The sequence below is a fragment of the Halichoeres trimaculatus genome, unplaced genomic scaffold (assembly GCF_033239565.1).
Source record: "Halichoeres trimaculatus isolate MK-OKI-2021-1 unplaced genomic scaffold, fHalTri1.1 fHalTri1_scaffold_10, whole genome shotgun sequence".
Lineage (NCBI taxonomy): Eukaryota > Metazoa > Chordata > Actinopteri > Labriformes > Labridae > Halichoeres > Halichoeres trimaculatus.
Window position 1 is genome coordinate 33323769 of NW_027437187.1, and position 24797 is coordinate 33348565.

General features: G+C 39.4%; 1 protein-coding gene across 1 annotated transcript in view; it reads left to right on the forward strand.

The window, feature by feature from the left end:
• Positions 1-1438: 1438 nt before the first annotated feature.
• Positions 1439-24797, forward strand: part of aass (aminoadipate-semialdehyde synthase) — a 31142-nt gene continuing 7783 nt past the window's right edge. Inside the window, exons 1-19 of the mRNA XM_074678292.1 lie at positions 1439-1570; positions 3216-3476; positions 3617-3793; positions 5617-5701; positions 6312-6379; positions 7495-7641; positions 7743-7821; positions 8030-8157; positions 9364-9512; positions 9774-9896; positions 12412-12523; positions 12763-12822; positions 14112-14179; positions 17586-17707; positions 17791-17920; positions 19124-19234; positions 19422-19530; positions 21541-21681; positions 21766-21933. Coding sequence (XP_074534393.1) covers positions 3258-3476; positions 3617-3793; positions 5617-5701; positions 6312-6379; positions 7495-7641; positions 7743-7821; positions 8030-8157; positions 9364-9512; positions 9774-9896; positions 12412-12523; positions 12763-12822; positions 14112-14179; positions 17586-17707; positions 17791-17920; positions 19124-19234; positions 19422-19530; positions 21541-21681; positions 21766-21933 — 2196 coding nt within the window. The 5' untranslated portion in view covers positions 1439-1570; positions 3216-3257. The remainder of the gene's footprint in view (positions 1571-3215; positions 3477-3616; positions 3794-5616; positions 5702-6311; positions 6380-7494; positions 7642-7742; positions 7822-8029; positions 8158-9363; positions 9513-9773; positions 9897-12411; positions 12524-12762; positions 12823-14111; positions 14180-17585; positions 17708-17790; positions 17921-19123; positions 19235-19421; positions 19531-21540; positions 21682-21765; positions 21934-24797) is intronic.

Consider the following 24797-nt stretch of genomic DNA (forward strand, 5'->3'; position numbering starts at 1 on the left):
AGATTTAGTCTTTATGTATAACCAGTTCAACTTAAAGTGAAGGTTAATACAGTGGCAAAATGGTAAAAGAAAAACGCTGAAACAAAGCTACTGTCAGATAACTGAGGTATTTTTCCACGCATGTTCATGTTGAAAGGGAGAGGGCCGTTCCTCCAGATCTGAAAGCTGATTGGCTGAAAGTCTTTAGTACTGCCCGGATGTGTAAACACTCGGATGTCTTTAATCTCCTTGTAGACGTACAGGAAGACGGTACATACTTTGTTAGAGATCTACAGAACTCGTGGATGGGACTTCCATGAAACGTAGCGGCATAGGAGCGCTGGATTTTTCATATGTGCAGCCTGAACAAGGGGTGACATCCTCTCAGCTCCGCCTTTAAGAATTCAGCAACTTTCTTACACTTTATTTCTTGTTTGCTGGAAAAAAAGACATGGGTGAAAACTGTAGAAACATCGATACTAACATGCCCGTTCCTGAGGGGCTGTGGCCGCCCACACAGGGTGACCTGGCGACAGAAACGACTTCACCACAGCCTGAGGTATCCTCAGGAGAGATTCCGACCATTCCACAGACGTCAATATGGACAATACCGGAAACTGGTGTGTTGCCTTCAAAATAAAACATTACTTTTCTCATTAAACCACAATTTCAGTTTTGGGAAATGTATACTTGACTGATCCTCTCTGGGCATCGTTGTGTTTGTTTTACGGAACACGATTTCTGCTTTAAAAGAGTCCCAAAAGCCTTTCTTTTATCCAGCATGACTCCATGTTAAATTTATTATAAATACTGTGCTTATCACTACATTCTAAAGAGAAATTAGACTAATTTCAGTCCTGTCTTAAATGTTGGAACATGATGTTTGCTTTAGTTTCTTCCATCCCCTCTTGGAAAAATTCTGGTGAAGCAAAACAAAAATACAAGCAAGCCAATAAAACTAAAGAATAGGATCATCAAAACATTAAATGAGAGTATAAAGTTTGTATATATCTTAATAGTAATACATTTTAACAAAAAGGTTATAGCACAAAATAATATAGTACCAGTAAAAGAGATTTTTATAATAATTAAGCTTGTAACACATTTTAATAAATAGTTTATGATGAAAACTCACATGGCTTTATTCCGGGTACGTTATTATCATTTTTACAAAGTTAAAGCACAAGATAAAGCAGTTTATTTTCTACACTAGTTTGTAAAGGTGGACCCATACAATTTTGGCATTTGCTTTTAAAGGTTGACCACTACCAAATTTAAATTTATGGTAATGAGAAAAAATCCTGGGTGAATGAAGACTGAAATGAAAAAAAAAATCCAGAAATAAGCACTAGTTTAACTCCAAAGTCTCATTAAAATGTTTAAAAATTTTGGAAATTTGCTCAAGATTTGGGTTTTATTTTGAAAGTCACACCGGAAAAAGATCACCCTACCCCGTGGGTGTATGTGTAAAACAGATCCGTGTGAAGTTGAAGCTCCTCTCACCTCTGAGTGACTCTCCGGTGTTGTCGGTGAACCGTCGCCACATTTACCCGTCAGGAGCTGGCGTGGTGAACACGAACCGGTCACAAAGGTGAGTTTGAACCACGCGCCGCAGGCGATCGATCACTGTATCGATCAGTTGATTAATGTTTATGAGAGCCGTGCTCGAGTGCCACAGAGGTGAGCAGATCCCCGGAACTAACCCATGTGGTTACAGTAGGAGTGGGATTTAATCCACACAGACAGCAGCAGGCTCCATTCATACATCTACAGCTTCAGGTTTTACGTTCCTGTTGCACTTAAACAGGCAAAAATAAATATATTTACCTCTAGATACTCACAGTTAAAGCTCACCATTTGTTTGGTTTTTCCTCTGGCAAATTAATGGGGTTCAAGTTTACTTTTCCACCTGTTGCTGTTTCACTGTTAGCTCCCAAACTGGAAATTCAGGAGCCCTCAAGGGCGAGATTATAGCCGTGAGGGTCTGAAGGAAAAGTTGGAAGTGCAAATATGTGCTCTAAAGCAAATCTCGATTCTGATTGGTCACTGCACAGCAACGGTCTGTTACTTCCTGACAGCCAACCGTTACTCCGTTGTCATGGCTAATGATGGACTCACTGTGTCTGATAAAGTGTAATTAATGTGCAGGAAGCTAATTTTGATGATTTGTTTAGTATGAGAAGTCAAATTAGGAAGGTCATTGACTCAAACAGAGATATACATTAGCGAGGCATACTAAATGACAGATACACTGAAAATAAAGTATCAGATTCGGACAGTGACAAGGCAGAAAGAACTCAGCTAAAAGCTAAATTAGCTCATTTGAAAAGGGCTACGAGTTACCCTGAAACTATCTAGAAACACGTACCAAATTATAGCTTAGCTCACAAATAAATAAGTTGGATAATTTGTCATGCTCTCCTATACACCCTCTTGTGATTTCACCCAGTAGCCTATTAGCGTAAATTAGCATTGTGACTGTAAATAAGAAAACTGCTAGCTTGGTTTAATCTGAAAACATCAAAACAACTTGAAAAGCACCTTTGAGGCTAATTATTCATTAGTTAGCATACCATAAGGAGTCTTTGCTGGTTGTTTGACATTTGAACTATCTTTAAAATTGCCATGTTTGCTTTTTTGAAGTCTTGTAAAGGTTAAACAAACAAGTTAAAATATGCTAACACTCTTTTTATGTTGGATGGTGACAGCTAAGCTTTGCTACATGCTATCCAGACCTTTTCATTATCCAATTCTTAGATTTTCTTGCACATTTTTGGTTTCCACTATGACAGCCAAAGCTGGATTCAGACAATCATACACCTGGACACTTTCATATTTTCTAAGTCTTTCCCCATGTTTTGTGTTAGCATAGGTTAGATAAGGAATTAGGAAAACTTTGAGCCTCTCAACACAATTTCCTCAGTCACCAAACTCTTGTTTACATTAACAATTTTCCAGAAGCTGCTCCAGTGCGGTGTTAATGGTTATATGAAGTGCTGTTCAGTTATGTTCATGTTTAAAAGTTTGTTTTCCCAATCTGTCAAAAGCACCTGCATGTCAGCAGCTCTCTCCCAGCAGCAAACCTTAATTAAGCCACACCTCCTCTAGACTGTCAAAAGTGTCACACAGGGCAGCACTAATATTTGCATTATCCTGTATGGAATACTATCAGTAGCTTCTAATGTTAAGCAGTTTTTTGTCACTGGTCTAACGCCTTGACATGTTGCCATCATCAGTGTGAGGCTCGGGTCTTTGTCCTGAGCAGGGGGGGTGAAGTCATGTTCAGACTCCTCAGTCGCCAAGGTAAGAGGGCGCAGAGCTGTCTCACAGGCCAGCGGCGCTATGAGCACCACAGGGCCATCATGGCCATCCGCCGCGAGGACGTCAACCCCTGGGAGAGGAGGGCGCCACTGGCTCCGCGCCATGTCAAAGAGCTCACCAATGCAGGTGTAAAAGTCCTGGTCCAACCGTCCAACCGCAGAGCCATTCATGAAAAGGTGAGCCACAGGGACAATGACGATTCAGTGTTGCAAGCCATTCAGATACTATGCCATCATATCGTTCTTGTGCAACATCCCCCATAGGAATCATTTAGGTCATCTCTCAGCTGTCTGATTGTGCCTGTGTTTTGTTTCAGTACTACATGAGAGCCGGAGCTGTGATACAGGAGGACATATCAGAGGCGTCTCTGATCATTGGGGTGAAGAGGCTGCCAGAGGAGAAAGTCATTCCCAGGAAGACGTATGCGTTTTTCTCCCACACCATCAAGGCTCAGGAGGCAAACATGGCGCTGCTGGACGACCTGCTGATGAAGGTGAGAGGTTCTTTTAAGTTTCCTCTCACTTGATCTCCAAATAATGTATGTCCCATGTAGTGACTGGTCACTGTCTTAGTTTGCAAGCAAAGTTATCACAAAAGAGCATCTGGAGGGCTACTCTTCATCATATTTTTGTCTAATAAACAATTAAATAAACATTTAAATGTTTCAAAGGATTTGTATGTTGAAGAGGAATTCTCTTACATTCTGTTGCACTGAGATGTACTTTCACCTGTCAGGGGTCGTATTTTTTTCAGTTCTTGACAGGCTCAGATTGTTTCACAACATGAAAGATGAACCTTTTTTTGTTAATGAGTGACTTTTTAAATCAAAATCTTCTGTCATGTTGCTGTCTTCAAACCAAGGACAGAGCCAGGATTACAGCTTTGGGTAGGCCAGACAAATTTTTGCAGGGCCTTGTAACACCACATTATGTAATAACGGCCCAATATGTAATAATGTAATAAATTTTCACTTCATTATGTAATAACGCTGCACTTTGTAATAATCTGCCACATTTTGTAATAAAATTCTTGAATCCAATGTGTAATAAACTTTGCCGCATTATGCAGTAAGTTCTTACATATTTCATCACTTATTACAAAATGCGGGTTCCTGTACGTAATAGTTAAGAACTTATTACATGATCTGGCAAAGTTTGTTACATATTGCGTTAAAGAATTTTATTACAAAATTCAACACATTATTACCAAATGTGGTATTTATTACATAATAAAGTGAAAATGTATCACATTATTACATATTGGGGCGTTATTACATAATGTGACGTTACAGGCCTTAAGTCACAAAAGTTTGTAGATTGTTAATTTAATTTAAAAAAATGACTGAAAAAACACTACTGTTACTATATCTGGTTTTAAATCTACAGTCTTTCCCATGATAATGTTCTGACCCCTTCCACATGAGGCTGAATGGTTCATAGCTCAGTTATTTATTTATTTATTTTTTCCAACAGGCTAAAAAGGTGACAAACATGGTTTATTTTACAAAGACGGCACATCTAACACTAACAAAACGAATGTGAAGTGACAATATTCTACAATTCTCTTTTTAAACTGATTAAAACAAATGAATAAATGAAGATTAAAAGAAATGTTTAGGGTGGGCTAGGGACCTTTGGGCCCACCCATAGTGCTGTCCCTGCTTCAAACCACCAAAATTCATTGGGGAAAGTTGAAATTTTACCATAGCCACGCAGAAGCTGCTGGTCTAACACCCCAATAAACAGTGATTTAAAATTATTGTTCATCTCCTGTAAGTAATATACTTCAGCTACATCAACATCTTTAAAAACAAAGTCATAAAGTATAAAAAAAATGGCAGCCCCTCTTGGTGTTAAGTCTTCTTATCAGATGCGAGGCAAGGAGAGCAAACATTAGGAGGCAAGACATCAAAGCATTGTTTGATGAAGTTTGTGTTGCATGCAGATGTCTTTGCTGTTGTCATCTTAAAAATGTTCCTCCTTCCTCAGCCTCGGACTTCCTCCAGCTTTGCTCTGGTTGCGTGATTTAATTTTCCTCACCTGCTCGTTTGCAGCAACTTTTAGCTGCACATCAGCATGAATTAACTTGGACTTTCTTATTATGGGGCTGGAATGAAAAAGTCCAAGTAAAGCCCAGATGGACTTTGAAATATTGAGGAGTTTTGTGCACATGTGAATACAGTTAGAGGATTAAACAGGCAGTGGGACAACAGTCTTTAACGTGGTAACTTATCATAGACTTTCTAAAGAGTTTGATGGCTCTCTATCTATTTACAAAAAGCTCTCTAAACTGTGATGACATTATTTTTCTTTTCAGGAAGTCCGTCTGATCGACTATGAGAAGATGGTCGATGCTAACGGCTACCGCATCGTAGCATTTGGACAGTGGGCCGGTGTTGCTGGTGAGACAACATTTCTGCTGTGTGAAACTAATCTAACAGTGTTTCCCTCTGAAACACTTTTAAATGAATCATCCAGACTTTAATAATTTGGTCAGTCTGACCTAGAGCTGTTGAGTCAGACGTGTGCTGACTGAATCCAGCATGTGCAGAGTCACAGCTGGCATGTGGAGCGTGCTGCATGTGTCTGGAAAGAGTGTAACTGCAGGTCCATGTTTTGTTTCTATCTTTGGACCTTCTTACTCACTCCTGAGGACACACGTGTGAGCGTACAAGTGAAGTTTGTGCACATGTGAAGTGACACACAGGCTTGTTTTGGTAGTGTGAAAGGTTCTGGCATTCATTCTGTTGGTCTTCTCAAATGACATTGAAGCACTCTTAGTTTTTTATGAATGGGAATACAGGTTAGCCTTCAAGCAGTTAGCGACTTTCCCACGTCATTCCCCACTTTCATCCAGTTTCCTGCTCTATTAACTGTCCTGTCCTCTCTAATGAAGGCACAAAAAAGCCACACCTCAAATTTCAAAACTTGAATCAATGTGTGATCAAGGTAGAAGTCAAAAAGTATGTTTATTTTTGTGAACTAGCTAATTTCTTGTTTTCTTTCCTGCAGGAATGATCAACATTTTGCACGGTCTAGGGCTGCGCTTCCTGGCTCTGGGTCACCACACTCCCTTCATGGTAAGAAAAGTGACAGCCGGCTCAAAGTCACTGACAAGGAATGGAAGAAGACAGGGAGTTACTGCAAAAAAACAACAACAAAAACACCAATTAATCTGCAAAAAAGTGAATGAATGTTTAATTCAGTAGTGTTAGCATCTGCACATAAGTAGACAATCAGCTCCTATGGTCTGAAATGTCTGTTCTTAATTATTTGAACTCTTAGGAGTGTTTCAACCAGGAAGTACAAGAACTTTTAGTTTCTGGTAAAACTTTCCCAGGAACTAAATTGCTCCTGTAGCCCACTGTTTGTCTGCGTACTACAGCAGACTGAAAAACAAATAGGTTATGCAAATCAGGCCAGTGATGTTACAGGTTCAGCTCCCAGGCTCCTGGACTTCTGGAAATTAAGTATGGCCCTTTTTCAGGGGTAGATCAGTTACTCCAGAACTAAATTTAAGGCCTTGTTCCTGCAGTTAAAAAGCACATAGTTCCTAGAAAAGTCCCTTGTTCCTGGGGAAAGTTCTGCAGTTGAAAAGCATGTTGTGTTCATAATGAGGTCTAAAATGCTGTTCAATGTTTTGAATCACCATCAGAGTGAAGTCTGTCAGTGGTAAAAAATATTTTGCACGTTGTTAATTTTTTTTTAACTACTGTTTTTTTAATTCAAGCTTTCACACCAGCAACGTTCTTTCGCTATTGCAACTTTTTTTTTTCCTGGACTGAGGTCAATTTTTCCAAAGTTTCGCTTGCAATGAGTACACATCTGACCAATCAAAACGCTCGTTGTTGACACATCACATACCAAAACATTTAACACCTGTTTTTTTTACGAAAAAAGACTAAAAGACTACAAAAACATAAAGCTGTGGGGATTGATTATGATTCTTCCAAATTTTTCGCAATTTTGTGCTGTTTATTCGCGTCTCTGTTGGTTTGCAAAAGCCTTAATGCTCAAAAGATGACATCACTCCCTGAACAGCAATTAATGTTACCAAACTTAATTGTTTCTATTGATGATTGAAAGCCAGTATTAATTTAGAGATAGGAATTAGTTAAGTACAGACAGATACAGAAAGAAGCCAGGGCATACCAACACCCCATCCCACCTCCTCTTATCTCTCTGCTTTCCTCAGCACATCGGCATGGCTCATAACTACAGAAACGTCAGCCAGGCCATCCAGGCAGTGAGGGATTGTGGGTATGAGATCTCCATGGGGCTCATGCCCAAATCGATCGGCCCTGTGACGTTTTGTTTCACCGGCACCGGCAACGTCTCCAAGGTACACTAAGGCTTAACTGAGAACTAAAACCTGATTGTCCTTAGATAAGAGCGCAACAACAAGCTGAATTCTCCTTTTTTTTCCTTTTTTTTAAACAACAGGGAGCCCAAGACATCCTCAACGAGCTCCCAGTTGAGTATGTTGAGCCTCATGAGTTAAAGGACGTTTCAGAGACAGGAGGTGAGGAATCCCCTTTCTGAGCTTGTTGTCTTGTTTGCAGAGGAAGAAATTTTACGAGGTCACAAAGCCTCAGCCATCCACTGTTAGTTTAACCTCATGTGTTTGTTTGTCCAGCTGCTGAACCAGATTTATTGGGCTGTAGAGTAGTTCCTGGTCAGATCAGAGTTTGTGGAAGGAGAGATTATAAACAGTTTCTTTTTTTTCTAAGACATGACCAAAGTGTACGCCACCGTTCTGAGCCGACATCACCACCTCATGAGGAAAAGCGACGGCATCTACGACCCCATGGAGTATGAGAACCACCCAGAGCTGTACACCTCACACTTCAGGACGAGTGTGAGTCACTTTTACTCCATCCCTCCCTCCCTCCTCCTCCCACCCTCCCCCACTCCACGTCAGAGCTCCCACCTGCTCCTGCCACTCGCTCTGAGGACTCGTCCTCTATTTCTAACTTTGCTCAGAGACTCTGTCTTCCTGGCAAGGTTGTTTCAAAAGAAACACAGCTTGGTCCTCCTCTAATGCTGAGTTTGAATAGAATAGAATAGAAAATACTTTATTTATACTCGAGGGGGAATTCAGGAGGAGTCACTGCAGCAATCAAGAAAACAAAAATTAGAAAGTGTAAAGAAAGTGCAAAAAGGTCCATAAGAAAATAGATGCTGACAGCTTGTCCATCATTGTCCAGTCAGCCAGTCTCCACCTCCACAGGGTCCAGGACTGAGCTTCTTCAGCAGTCTGTTCAGTCTCTGTCTCCTGGATCCTGTCTGCTCACAGCAGGTGAAGCTCTTCCAATGTGGCGTTGGTGTCTGGTGTTAGCTTCGTTAGCCATGTCTGTGATTAGCATGATGCTACTCTGCCTTCTGGTATTCCCTCTGTTGCTGGGTTAGCACAGCTAGCTTGTCCATCTTATTTGAGATAGATGTTACGCTCCCAGTAATGATGGATGGAAGGACAGGTCCATGTCGTCACTTCTTAGCTCACACCTGAGAACCAGCACGTCGTCCTCACCTCCTTCTCCTCACCTTGTGGGAAACATCCGGCCTTGCACCAGTTAGCATTGACATGCTACAGGCTGCTTATAGCTGATTTCACATGTAAACAATGCAGCCATGGTTACACGTAGGATCTCAAGACAAACACAGGAGCAAAAATAGTAAAAAAATATCACTGAAGACAAAACCAGTTTGATATCCATGACCAAAAAATGAACCATACAAAGTAATGATCCACTCCAAATGCAAAAATGACGAAAAATTACTAGAAACGGTCAAGGAACAGAGAGCTGCTGTAGCAGGCAGCCACAACCAACAGGGCGGCGCCTAGCAACAGTTGACACTGAGGCTGCATCTCCTGCTTCATTTTTGTTACCGATTATTTTCTGGTGATTCTTAGAATAATCAGCTCAGAAAATGGCCAAAAAAATGTGAAAAATATCAAATTATCACATTTAAAACCAGAGAAACCTGCAAATATGGGACCTTTTGGCTCATAATATGACAATCAATAAAAAAGAGTAATAATGTCCCATTGTGTAACCTACAGGTGGCGCCCTACACAACCTGTCTAATTAATGGTATCTACTGGGACCCTCACACCCCTCGACTCCTCAGACGAATGGACGCCCAGAGGCTGATAAGACCATCGAAACAATTCTCAGCGTCCACTGAAGGATCACCGGTGCTGCCTCACAAGTAAAAACACTTTCACGTCTTTAACTCTTTCCTACTGCTGAGCAAACAGTTTTCACATTTGATCAGTTTTCTTCACACAGAACAAACTCACCGTCATTATTCCAGTCATTCAGACGTCCTCTAACTCATCTAGGCAAACCACCCGTGAAGTGACTTGTGCGGGGTCAGAGGTCACGCCGTTATCTCGTCGTGTTATCGGTCGTGTTTGTAGTTCAACCTGACGCTCTGACCTCACACACCTCCTCCCCTCTGTGTCCACAGACTGCTGGCCATCTGTGACATCTCAGCCGACACCGGGGGCTCCATCGAGTTCATGAACGAGTGCACAACCATCGATAAGCCTTTCTGTATGTACGACGCCGACCAGCACATAGATCACGACAGGTACGGGAAAACACTCACAGGCTTCACAAGCAGGCTTCTGTTTGTCAGAGCACTTTGTTTACAGCTGTGGTTGTTTTTAAAAGTGCTTTATAAAAAAGTTGGTAGGGTATGGTTTGGTAGATTGTTTATGATGCTGTAAAGATGCAGGTTTTTGACTTTGTGTTTTTTTATCAATGGGAAAATTCTTCAAAAAGCTTTTCCAAACTCTGGGATTTCTGGCTAATTCTGAAGCCTTATTCACACAATTTTCAAGGAGAGCTGTAAAGGCAAATAGCCAAACTTGTACCTCTGGCTGTATCCAGACTTTTTCCTGCCACTTTTGCAAAGAATCTCTCTGAAGCCTCTCTCAGAATGTGAAAGCAGCAGGTAAAGGTCAGGGAAAATGACCGTGAGGCAGATTGTGAGTAATGTTTATTCCAAGCAACCAGACAGACTGGAGTGGCATCCAGGAGGATTAATTGAAACTTTGGCTGTGAAATGATTAATTTTAAAAAAGGCGATTAATCGTAGAAATTAAAAAATTAATCACGATTAAACAAAATTTTAACCTTGTCCAAAATTCTGTTACTTTTTATTGAAAAACTGAAAACAGTTCGTTTTCAAAAATACTTTCATCCAAATCCGCCAGTGAGTGCGGCTCAAAGCATGCCAAGCCCATAAAATCTGTGCCATTGAATCAGAGTGATCCCCATCATTCAGCTATGAGCATAGACTGTGTAGTCTCCCTGACATCACCCGTCTGTTTCTGAAACGGAAAATGAAGCATATCGGCTACTGCGGCCATATTAGTGGTGGCAAGGGCTTCGTGTACAGCTATTGGGCCTTTTACAATCCGCCCCCTACACACTCCCCCTCCATGACGGTGTGCAATCTGTCACGGAGTCACACTCGCAGCTGAATGAAGTTCACTTCATCAGGGTGTAGGGTATAAATACAGCTTTGGGACAGAAACTTCCCTCTCTCAGGCGGAAACAGATAAACAAAGAAAAAAAGAAAAGAAAACATAGAAAATACAAAAGAAACTTACTCCCACGCTTCTTTGGCTAAATTTCTTTTTTTATTGAAGAGTTTTTCATGTTTCACTCTCGCTTGAATGAATTCTTTTCTTTTTGTGACAGTCCCTGTAAATATTAGACACTCAAACACAAACTGTCTGAACAAATGCAAGGCAGGCCTTAATCAATGACATGTACATCTAAAGTTGTGAACATTTGCATGACAATCATTGAATATTTGTGTTAGTGTAACTGTTTGTGCAGACACATATGCGTGGAAATTACATTTGTATGTTGCTTCCTCCATGGCTGACACCGGACACAATTTAGCGCTGGACGTGTTCAGCGAGTCGGCATCCACGCAGACTTGCTTATGGAAGGTTTTATAGCCCACTACTCCTCCCTGCGGATCGGTTTGGGAGGGCCCTTAATGTGGCGGACCCTCCGCGAGAACGGAGGGGTGACCTTAAGCTGTGCCTCTTATTAGGCGAGCTTGTGATCTTAATATCCCCTGAACTGAGTAAGAAAAAAAATCCCCCCGTACAGTGGGTGTCGATAGTGAAGTTAGCGACTCAGACAGGAGATGTTTTTTGAACCAGGCTGTAAATAGGTTAATTTCTGCCTTGAAAACAGCTTTTTTTGGCTTGGTGTGTGTGTAACTTCTGGTACTTCAGGAGCCAGCCTCAAATGGACACTGGGGAAACAGCAGATTTTAGCATTTCAGCATTGTCTCTATTCTTAGACTGGAGGTTGCCGCTTGCCTGTGTTTGAAAACCAAAAACTCAATTTCCCGGTGTCTACATGAAACTACAAAACCAGAGTTTTCCAAACTTCGCACTTTAGATTTCAGAAAACATTGTTTTTAGTGACTTAAAGTACAGGTTTCACGAGGACGACAGGCCTGAATGTAAAAAAAAAAAAAAAAAAGTGCCGTTTCCCAAATTCCCTGGCTACCTGTGGACATAGCCTCAAACTCATGGTACTTTGTTGAAATTTTAAATCTGTTTGACATAAAATGCTTATTTTGAGCTGTCTGGAAGTTTTGTGAAGTGAAATTTGCTGTTCAAAATTATAGTGGTGCTGTTATTCTATATCAGCAGCAGCCATTAAAAAAAAATACTGATCCTAATTTCGGGCCACAACTGGCAATTAAAGGGTTAACAACTCATCAGATTAAAAGAAGTAATAATAAGATCAAAACATCTTCACACATATAGATTATTTTGTGTAATATATCTGATTTTTTTTTCTTTTTTTTCTTATGATTTAATCCATCCTGGTTCAATTTCATGAAATGTAGCTAATAATATTTTATATTTTCCTGTTTCTGTTGCTGCCCTCTCACCTTCTATAATTGCTTTCCTGTCTCTGCTCTATTGTTGCCTGTATCTTAGCACACATGGAAGAAAAAGTATTGTTTGACTTCTGTGAATAAACATATAGAAATATATTATAGATATGTACCAGAGTGTGAGCAGTCCAGTTATGAAACTATAAATGTCTGTGTCTCATCCTGGCAGCGTGGAGGGAACTGGCATCCTCATGTGCTCCATTGACAACCTCCCCGCTCAGCTCCCCATCGAGGCCACCGAGTATTTTGGAGACCGGCTCTTCCCCTACATCTGGGAGATGGTAAGAAGTCTTGTCTGGGTTTGAGGTGAGGTGAGAACAGCAGGGGGTGTTATCCTGGCTTTCCGTCTCGCTCTGAGACGCTGCTTTCTACTGGTGGTGGACTGGTTGGTTGAGTTTGCTCTGGGAGAGCGCTGCAGCAGGTTTTCTTGTGGTGTGTTGGGTAAATATGTAACCCTGGCAGACGGGTCTTTGCTTTAGTGACGCTGTCAATTTTTAATAAGTGTTCCTGTAATCACCAGCTGCCTTCAGACGCCACACGCCCACTGGATGAGGAGGACTTCAGTCCACAAGTCAGAGACGTGAGTAAGACGTAAAAAAAGATTTTGTTGTAGCTGCTTAAATGTGTGTTACTGCTGTTTTTAGGTCTCTTATTTCACGACGATTCAAACCTCTAACGTAAAGTAAATGGAATTCTTGATGAAGCAACTTTTCCTGCAAAATCACAGGCTGATGTGAGAAGCAGATGGTCTGCACTGAAGAGCTTTTGAGAAGGAATTAAAATTTCTGATATTATCTTTGGGCACTGATCCAGCAGGTTGCATCAGCCTGTCTAAAATGAGCTTTGATGGCTGTTACATAATCCAATACTGGTGAACTTTTTAAGTGTCTGCAACAGGGATACACTTTTAAAAAAAATTATTATGCCAAGACCTTTTTTAAGTTGACACATTCTTTCACGAGTCGTTCTTTAACGCCACCAAACTCCATTACAAAAAGAAGTATTTTTAAAGTTGCTTGAGTACAGGTGTGATGAATTTTGTAAAGCATCATCATGTTTCATTTGGACTTGTTTTTAAAAGTCATAAAACTTTGCAAACAAACCACAACAGAGCGGCTGTAGAGTCACACCTTCAGTTTCCTGCACGGTAAAATCCTCACTTTTTAAACTGAGGTTTGGTGTTTTTAATGGGCTGCGAGGAGTTTGAAAGTAACCTTGAAAAAGTCTCCCTTCTAGATTTATGCCTGATCATAATCCATACTTAAAAATGAGATTATCAGCACCAATATTGCTGGTTACAGGTTATTTTAAATTGCTTTTATTTAGCTTCCAGGACCAGATAGATTTACGGCACGTCTAGGTCTCTATGACAACACCACGCTGGCTGACGAAGTTTAGTAGAGAGAAGAGATAAAACAGAGAGATCTGTGTTTTTCTCTGCTGAAAACGATTTCTGTGATTAATTTTGTAGTGATGGTGGATACTGGAGCCAAGCTAAAAGCTAATTATCACTCTACCCTAGCGCTATGTAACTGTACAGATAAAAAACTTACCTCTGTGCGTTGTATCCAATAAAAAGTTGTCTTGAACAAAGAAAATTTGTTTGGATCTGATCTCTTTTTAATTCCAAAACAAACACACGCCTCACTTAAAGTAATTTACGACAGTGTGTGGAGACTCCAGGCCACAAGGTGGCGAGGGAGTGCAATCAAAACAGATCCTCCTCTTAGCATCTTTAATTAGAAAAACTGGGCCTCTGCTAGAAGAAATGGTCTGTTTTTGTGTGAAAGCAATGATAAATAAAAATTTTGCCCACAAAAAAAAACGTTTGATGCCACTATTTTTATGATTTTGTTTTTTCTTTTAAAGGCTGTCATCACCTCAAACGGAGTGCTCACCCCGAAGTTTGAGTACATTGAAAAACTCAGAGAAAGAAGGTAGGACTCTAAACTTTGGGCCTGTTCATGTGTGTGCTTTTCAAGTGTTTTCTGATCTGAGTTATTGATAAAAATGTTTAAATGTTAAAATATTGCTTTGGCAAACTCCATTTTCTCTGGATGAAATGTTTAAAGAGTACGAGACAGGTAATGTGTCTGTTTGAGTAGCTCACCTGTGCTAACTAACCAGCTGTGGTGTTTTGTTTAATAGCTGCCTCGTTAAAAGCTCTGTAACTCGTGTTAGTCTCCTGTTTTTCCTCCTAACTCACCCTTTTTAGCTTCACAGTTTGTATCAGTTACATCCCTCGGCCGGCAGCGCTGAAAGCCGGACTCGTAGCGACTAACAGTTACCTTGTGGTTGTTCCTGCACAGTGCTGCCCTCTGCTGTCTGCTCTGCCAACCTGCCTCTGCATTAACACCTTGCATGGTTAGCGTGCTAAAAAGCCACAGCTGCTAGCCAACTTCAGACGCTGGACCCTTGGGTATCGAGGGTTAGAAAGACTCTTTTTTTCCCCTTTCTTTGCATCAAACCCGTCATCTGTCACCTCATGCATCACATCACTGTCTCCACGTCTCCTTTTTCACAACTTTATGCTTAAGTTTGGAAATCTTAATCAGAGTCACATGAAAGAATCAAAACCAGTTTTAATTCTCTGTGTTAAGTGTAAAGGTGGTGTTTAGCCTAGCTTAGCACAAAGACTGGAAGCGATAGGAAACTGTTAGCAAGAGAAGTTACAGTTTATCAAGCAAGCAATACAATTCAAACTTGTTTGTTAACCTGAGTTTTAAAGCAACAAGTTTTACATTTTGGAGAATTGTTGCTGGGATATATTACAATTTTTTTCTACCATAGCTACAAAATTCATATTGGTTTCCTCTATTATACATCTGAAGCTAAGCTAAGTCAGTGTTTTGCAGCTTTTGTGCTAAGCTAGGCTAGTATATCCACAGATTACTCAGATGTGACAGTTTCTTTTCTATATGACTCTGCAAAAGACAAAAGCAAAGGAATCATCTGCATGTCCATCATTCACTCCCATTCTGTGAAATCCTCCTCCGACTTTTTCATTTTCAATCAGCTTTCATTAATTAATCTGTTTACAGATTACACTCTTTCCCCTAAAAGCTTCTCATCTTATCTTTAGCCTCAGTTAACACTGCTCTTAATAATGAGCTCCTCACTTTTGTTTGACTTCATGATGTTTATTTTTCTTCGCTTATTGAGATTCAGGCCAAACAATAACTCTGTAAACAGCTTAGCCGGAGAGATTTCAGCCTATTCCTCAGACTCTTCTTCACTTGTATTTGGGTCATCTCTAAGACTTGATGAGTTTTCTTCTTAATTGATCCAAAGTATCATTTTTCCAGACAAGCCATGCCACCAAATCTTAATCCCTTTGATTGAGTTTGGCTCCTTTAAGATATGTAAACTCGGGGAGAAACCCTCCTGAGGGAGACGTGTCTCTTTTCTTTGTTTTTAATTAAGAAGGCGTTGCGCGGCGGCAGCTCGGACCTCCAGTCGGTCTTGCGCATGTGTCGCATCCAATTAGGGCAAAGCTAAGGAGTCCAGGGCCTGACTCCTGGGGGATTTGAGGCCCGTGGGTGGCGGGTGGTTTGTGGTATTAATGCCACAGGTCACTGGGGGTGATGCCTCTATTATGGAGTTATTGTTGTTATGATAATCCAGCATCTTCAACTGAATACAGTTGTTTGGAGAAGGCCTCTCAGTATAATTAAGAGGTGTGAGAGTGTCAGGCATCTTGGTGGACTGTTAGAAGAGACACTTTTAGAGTTTGACAGTGGAAATCTGTCATTTTGATGTTCATTTTATGGAATATGTGTCAGTAAATTTCTGAATATGGCTCTTAGACTAATAGGCATAAATTCAAAACTTAAGTTCTAATATTGATTTAATGGATTCATATCTTCGTGACAAAAAAAAAACCTAATGACGTTGAAAATTCAGGACATAATGCACATGGAAATATAAATTTGCATGTATTTGGTAAGTATGAGAAATGATTTTTCTCCCATTTTTTTATTTTGTTATTTTAAATTTTTTTATGACCTCCTCCCCATGTTCCCTTCCTCCTCCTGCCCCTTCCTTGTCCTGTCATGGTCCAGATCCTCATAAATCACATCATACTGTCTGAATAGAGATGTCTCAGTGCTACTTTGACTCTATGCACATTGCATTTTCTTAGCAGAGATGTCAGCTGCTTTGCATTTATTTGCTTCCAAAACAAATACACCCCTGGGCAACAATAGTGTCTTTAATGGGTGGTAGTGCTCATGGGAAACAAAGTTTTTATCTGTGTTTAACTCTACTGAAAACAGATAACCTTCACAGAGTCTTCAAGCCTCAAGATATTTTTTAAAGACTTTGAATACAGGCGGTCCTGGACGTGTCGTAACCTAAAATTCAGCTCAAGTCGGTTATTTACCCTTTATACTCCCTAAATGTCTAAATAACAATCAAAATACATGTATTATACTTCATATTCGTGAGAAAACAGATCCTGCTTTCCTTTTTGTGTCCACGATGCGAAAAAAGTAAGATACTGAGAAAAGTACGGCGCACAAACAGATGCTGATGACGGCGTAGCGCTGCATAGCTGTGTATTCATACGTGTCAAAAACTAGGAGCTTATGATAAGAGCAGCGTAACTTCTAAACCTTCCTTTTTTTCTTATACACATATATTTATTGGTGCCATAAAGTCGTAACAATGTAAGTCAAGAACCACGTAGGTCGAGGACATCCTGTATCTTAAAATTCTTTTGGGGATGTTAAAAACTATCCCAGGCAGTGCAGGGAAATTGAACTAAATTTTAAAGTCTGGCAGTGATGTAGTGATATTTGTGCAAAACAAGTGGAAGTATTTTTATTCACAATACCTTTCCTTGAATTTTAATATTTTTCTTAAAATTTTACTGTTTTTTTTTATACAATACTTGTTTTTTTCTTTAGATGAAACATGCAGAAAATACATTTTTCAAATATATCATATATAAGTGCTAATACTGAGCAAAAAAGAGCAATAGGAGAATTACAAGTAGGTCATTGTAAGGTTTACCACAGGAAATAAAAACACCCCCTTTCTGTTGTTGTCTGTTGAACGACCAAATGTGCACAGAGTCAATGTGTCTGATTAGTTCATCTCTACTCAGGCAGACTGGTTCCCATCCAATAATCGATTCCAACAAAGGAATTATTGATCAAATCTCCTTCAAATGACCAGTTTCTGACCAAAATCACGACTCGCTTTACTTGTTTGTCCAAATTCATAAATCTGTGTATCTCAGGGTTCGAATTCTTTGGTCTTATGGATGGAAACGCAGTAAAAGAAGTCACCTTGATGTTTCCTGTTTTAGTGGCTTTATTCAAAGTGTCTGATGTTCTTCAGGGAGAAAGATCAGATCATGAAGAAGAGCGGGATGAAACGCGTTCTGCTGCTGGGTTCGGGATATGTCTCCGGACCAGTGGTCGAGTATTTGACTCGAGATGAGGGGACACAGATTACCGTGGGTGAGTTTGTCGTACAATGTCATTGGACGGTTTTATGGCTGCTCAGAACATTTAATCTCACTGGGTTGGTTTGTTTTTTTAAGCGTCGGCGCTGTTGAAACAGGCTGAAGAGCTGGCAGCAAAATATCCCAACACCATTCCTGTCACACTGGACGTTGGCAGCCAGGAAGGTCACATGGACTCTCTGATCAAGGATCATGACCTGGTCATCAGGTGAGTGGATCTATAATCAGGGGAACATTTCAGGTGTACAAAAAAGTGTTTCATATTCTATTTAATTGCAAATTATATACCTGGAATGTACTTAATTCATTAGTTGGCAAACTTAAGGTCCAATGAATTTTTAGATATTAAGTAGGATTGAATTTAGGTAGCATAACTTTGTCAACTATGTTTTGGACAAAAGTTGTGACTATTTTTTCAACACAAATCCATATTTTACTGTATTTAGAGTTATTTAACATTTTCTCTATTTTCTGGCCCTTGTGCTAACTGCAGACCTTGAACATGCTACCACCTGACCTCCATCACCTCATATATCTGTGTACAGTTTGTTTTTTGTAACATCTATATTAAGAACACCAGAAAATGTTGGTAACACAGTTGGTGAACAATTAATGCGCCCCATGTACAGACAATCATTCTGATGAAATATTGATGAGGAGGAGCTGAAATATGATGCACTTTCTTCAAGGTTCACACCAAAAAGGATGTGACCTCAATTGATTTAAGTCATGTGACTTTGGAGCAAACCATTGCTGATTTATAGTTTTTTTTTTTTTTTAATTTTTAAACACAGTTGACGCTAATTTCTCGGACACACATAAAATGAATTATTTTATCCCAAAAAATTATGTAAATAGTTTTTAGAACAGCTTTCTCATGTTTTAATAATTATTTTGAACAAATATTACTGAAAATAATGAACACAAACATAATTTTGATGAGCAAACTTGACATTTGAGAAATCATACAGCACAAAAAACTGCAAATTCCAACACGTGATTTTCATTTTGAGCTAAATAAATGATACAACTAGTTAACTTTCTTTATTAAATAAAAGTGAAATACCACCCAAGTGAAACACTGAAAAAATGATCGTTGCTTGAAAATTAATACTTAGTAAAATTGGTAAGTACACCCAATGGACATTCAAACTGTCACATTTCATATATTTAGCCCCGCCTACTTTTGGGACCTCCCCCAAAAGCTCAATTTGTTCCCAATTAAACAAATTATAAGCATGTAATTATCTACTTTCTTAAATAACCTCGACTTATGATGTAGAAATGTTGTGGATTTTCTTTCTACCTTTTGGAGGTTGTTTACGTTTGATGGCTGAAAAAAAAAAACTATCAATATTCTGTGTTCAACTCTACATTTTTAGAGTTTTTTTTTTAATCTTCGTCTCCTCAGCATGTTGCCGTACGCGTTCCACCCACTTGTCGCCAAACACTGCATCAAGAACAAGGTAAACATGGTGACAGCCAGCTACCTGAGTCCTGCACTGAAGGAACTGAAGAGCAGGTAAGTGAAGTACACACAAGGTTCACACAAGAAGTGTTCAAATGTCAGAAAATTAACAAACAAAAATAAAGCATCCTACAATAACATCAACAATAAACTTAAGATTTGCTTTAATGTGATAGTGAGCCATGTGTGATGTATTTTTGCACTGAAACCTAAAGTGTATGTACACTGGTGTGTGTTTAAGTGCTGAGGAGGCAGGAATCACCATCGTGAACGAAATGGGATTGGACCCAGGGATCGACCACATGCTGGCCATGGAGTGTATCGATCAGGGCAAAGTAGACGGCTGCACGGTGAGCACACACACTCTGACTCTGTGTGTGTCAGATAGTGACTGTTATACACACACACACACACACACACACACACACAGAGAGGCTTCCTAACCTCTGTCTATTGACCTGTTACATGTTCATGTCGTTGAATTTCCTCAAGGAGCAGAGGAGCTGATGTAACTTGATGTCTGACAGATGAAAATATAAAGTATAAAGAAGTGCACGTTCAAAAATCTCAAACACCAAGTTTCTTGGTTGCAGCGCTTCGTATGACTTCATTCAAATTTCAGATTAATGTCTTATTGGATATGTGAAGAGGAGAAGATTAAATAAGGCTTTATTCCCTGAATACTCAAAGTCACGTTTCTGACTTTAATCTCAGAATTCGGAGAATAAAAATCAGATTCCCGGGGAGTCTGACATGACAGGCTACACGTCATCAGCATTCACCCTGTCTTAGTTGTTCGCCATGTCACATAATCGCAGGAATATTGATGCAAGACCTCGACAAGCTTTTCACAACCTCATCCTGCAGCATCAACATTAACCCTTCTCTTTGGCTTCATCATTCATCATTTATGCTCCTGATCTTTTCATGTGCAAAGCGTGCTGTGCTCTTTTTTGTAGTCCTTGGATGTGACCTTGATTGTTGTTCACTATGACACTTAACTTTATCACAGCCTGATAAAGTAGTTGATTTCCTGGTGCAACTGGGTCACCAGGTTTGTTACATGCAGTCAAATTTCTTGTAGATATGAAAAACTCCATTAAGAAGACGAGTTCAGAAGTTTATCAATGACTCTAGCAACGTTTAATACAGTTTTGTTGCTCTAATCAGCACAAAAATATTGTTTTCTGCTTATTTGACATAGTTAATAGGAAAAATGACAGGTTGTTTTTTTATGTATGTGTTCCTTTGAAGAAAAACAGAAATCAATCAATCTATCTATCTATCTATCTATCTATCTATCTATCTATCTATCTATCTATCTATCTATCTATCTATCTATCTATCTATTGGTAGATAGATAGATGAACTCATGAGAGGAGCACATGTAGAGAAGAGAAACTGAAACTTAAGTATCAATCTCATTACCCAAGTATTAATAAATACTGATCCCAACTTTGGCATCAGTATATCAATATTTTAGATTGATCGACACATTGTAACTCATAACTATGAAGTGGACAGAAGAGCCACATACTAAAAGGCAAAGAGCCACATGTGGCTCACCAGCCATAGGTTGGCCACCCCTGCTGTATGTCTCTGTCATCTCTTATCTTCTCCTCATATCCATGCTGAGCTCTCATCCAAAGAGTACACCGCTCTCACCCACAGTGGTTTACAAGCATGAAAAACTGAAAAACATAATTTTCTTCCATAGACGCAGTAAAGGGTTGTAATCAAATTAACATATGTAGAAGTCAGTGGCAGCGAACACGGACATTATGATATCAGCCAGTTGAAAAAAAAATGTGGATTTACAACTCTTCTCTTCTTCATGTATTCATTTGATTAGTCATGTGCGACAATTTTATAATGTCCTAGAATTCAGATTCTTTATTTGGGGACCTTAAGCAGATAAGAGATTAAAATGTGATTAATAAGATTAATTATAAATCCTGTAATTAATTAGATTAATTTTTTTAATCACCTGACAGCATTTACAAAAATATCTTTATCTTGCTTTGAATTTGGTACAGTTTTATGGCTTGAAATCTGGTTTATACTTCTGTGTCAATGTTCTAGGTCTATGTAGCTTTGCACTACAGAAGCTGACACAAGTGACCAAAGTTTACCTCCTCTAAAATGTAACTACGAGTCAATGCAAGCCCTGTGATTGGCACTGCTGGTCGGGATCTTTTTTTACATTTTAAATACAGGAAACACAACCCCACTCTGTGAATTTTTGAATGTTTCTTAATTGTATTGTTATATTTTATTTTCTGGTTTCATGTTAATTTGTTCCGATATACAGAATTTTAGGCAGCACGTTTATAAGAAAGGGATTCTGTCTTTATCCTTAGGTGGAGTCGTACAGCTCCTTCTGTGGTGGCGTTCCTGTTCCTGAATGTTCAGATAACCCTCTTCGCTACAAATTCAGCTGGAGTCCGTACGGCGTCCTCCTAAACACCATCAGCCCTGCCATCTTCCTCAGAAACAATGAGGTACGGAAGCCTCAAAGGACTGTACATCAAAACGTAATCTCTTCATTCTATCTTGATTAAGAATTTGTGTTTGTGTGCATCCAGGTGGTGAGCATCCCAGCAGGTGGCGCTCTCATGGATACGGCTGAGCCGATGGACTTCCTCCCTGGTTTCAACCTGGAGGGATTTCCAAACCGCGACAGCACCAAGTACGCTGAGCAGTATGGCATCGAGACGGCACACACACTGATCAGAGGAACACTGCGCTTCAAGGTATTACACACACACACAAACACACACATGTGCACAGGAGAATGACAGAGAATTTCAGAGTGTTTCCAATGTCCCAGTGCTGCAGCTGTTTTTTTTGTTCGGTGATTTTTGGCAGAAAAGCTTTTGCACATAAAGCCTCAACTTTACTCGACCTGTAACCCCCATGAGCCTGTTTTCTCTCCTGACTTCCTCTGTCAGTCAAACCACCTTTTCAGCGAAGCCGCAGCTCCTCTATTTTCTTCTGTGTGAATGTGTGGGCCCGGGGGTGTTATATACGAGTTATGGTTCTTGTGTTGTGTTGTGTTTTGCTCTGAGGGCCATACTTCACCAACAGGAGCCCTCAAGTGCAGATATACTTGAGGAAGAAAAAGAGACTCGCTGTGGAAAAGCATGACCGAGAAAATCTAAAGAAAAGAACGGACTAATGAAAAGATGTTCTATAGCATCTCTTCTTCACTGTACACAAAAAGACCACTGCAGTGAAGATACACGACAGAGTTTTGTTGTTGTAGTTCTTACCATCTGACGGTTGATTTATAATCTCCCAGTGCAAACTGGACTGTGAAAAAAACCCAGTTGTGACTTCCTTTAATCAGTATTTAAGAATGTGTCTTAAGTGAATGATTCTATAATTAGGGGTATGTTTCAGGTGTTTTTTTGCTTCATATTCTACTTATTTGCAAAGTATATTCCTGGAATATATTTAATTAATCAGTTGGCAAGCTGAAGCTCTGATTGATTCTTAAATGTTTTAGTAAAAAAAAATGGCGCATTCAAAAGTTGTGACTATTTTTTAACATAAATCCATATCATTGGGAATGTAGAGTTATTTAACATTTCTTTGTCGGACTCCCTTTCTTAGAAATCATTTATTTCAAAGTTTAGACAAAATATAAAAGAATTATGTCTCAAAAATCACATCTAACACAGTTGACATTTCCTCCATTTTTTGGCTCTTGTGCTAACTGCAGACCTTGAACATACCACCACCTGACCTCCATCACCTCATATTTCTGCTCATTTTCTTCACAGTTGAGTTTTTATAACATCCATAGTAAGAACAGCAGAAAATGTTGGAAACACAGTTGATGAAAAATTAATGCGCCCCATGTACAGACGATCATTCTGATGAAATATTGATGAGGAGGAGTTAAAATATGCAACACTTTCTTCAAGGTTCCCACCAAAAAGGTTGTGACCTCAACTGATTTAAGTCATGTGACTTTGGAGCAAACCATTGCTGATTTATAGGGTTTTTTTAATGGTCAAGACAGTTGATGCAGATGTCTCAGCCACTCACAAAGTGAATTATTTTAATTAAACTAATTATTTGAATGGTTTTTAGAACACTTTGTTGTCATGTTTTGATTATTTTGAAGAAATAATACTAAAAATAATATTCCCAAACAATTTTGAAGAAGAATTTTGAATTTGACATTTGAGAAAGTGGACAGCACAAAAGCTGCAAATTCTCCATCACATGAGTTGCATGTTTTGCTCAATAAATGATAGATTCTGTTAACTTTCTGTATTACATTAAATGAAATGAGACCCAAACTACCCACTGTAGAGTTTGGCATCGCTTGAAATTATTATTTATTAAAATTAGAGCCCGACTGGTATGGGATTTTTGGGGCTGATGTTGATACAGATACTGGGGGCAAAAAGAAGCTGATATCCGATATATAGACCGATTTCCTATTATCGGCTGATATATGTAATAAATTCATTGATATACACAGGATAAATACTGTATATGAACACAAATTATTACTAGCTATTGAAAAGTTCCATCTTCCATTTAATGCATGGGCCTAAACTAGATTTTAAGTAATAATGTAGCTGCTTTCAAAATATGCAATAATTACAATTACAACAAAATACATTGAAACATTTTCAAAAATTATTTAATTGAAGACAATAACTTGTGAATTTATAAGCCCAGGTTAATCCTGCATGGCGCTATGAAGTGAGTCGTGTGTAGTAGCCTTATATTAATTAACACACAAGAGCAGGAGCGACAGAAACCTCCACGGAGCAAACATTTTTATAATCAGCCACATTTTGGCGGATGTCGATCAATAGGTGACAGGCTTTAATTGGCCCGATTAATCAGGCCGATTACTCGGGCGGGCTCTAATTAAAATCATAAAGCTGCGCACGCAACTTGACCACAGAAGCAGCGTTTAGCTCCATTTGCTTAGACAAGTTAGCGTTTTTAAACACTAAATTCAAGCCGTTAGCAGCACCAAAATGTGCTACACAACAGAGGCAACTTCTATCAAGTTTTGACTGCTTCAACGCAACCGGTGTTTTGGAGTTAATAGCGACCATGCTTGCAGTGACTTCCAGCCCACAGTAGTTAACAGGGTCACACTTTACACTGAAACACCAGCGACGTCTGCAGGTGTGTCATTATTTGCGCCTTCTTTATCCAACCTCAGTTCACCAGGTTTGACCACAAACAAGCAACATGAAATGCTGATATTCAAAATACAGATTTGACTTTGCTTATTTAATGAAAAAGTTGGCTTGGGGTCGAGGTTATGACTGAACATGGACTCAATATAGAGAGGAAAAAATAAGTGAAGCTTTAAATTATGATTAACTGGAACCGATTTTAGGATCAAAGTAAAACCAGGGGGCGGTTTACCATCCGTCAAAGTGATGATATTAAGTTAAAAAATGTGGTTTTTGGTGGTTGAAAAACCGTTATACTCCACAGTTCTTCTGCACCCAAGTTTTTATTGATCAACAAATAATCCCTCCATACCCCATGGACTTGAAATTATAGAATGCTTAGAAATAGTACCGACGAGTCCGAATCCAGAGTAAACTAACCTGGTGGGAGTCTGTTAACTTGA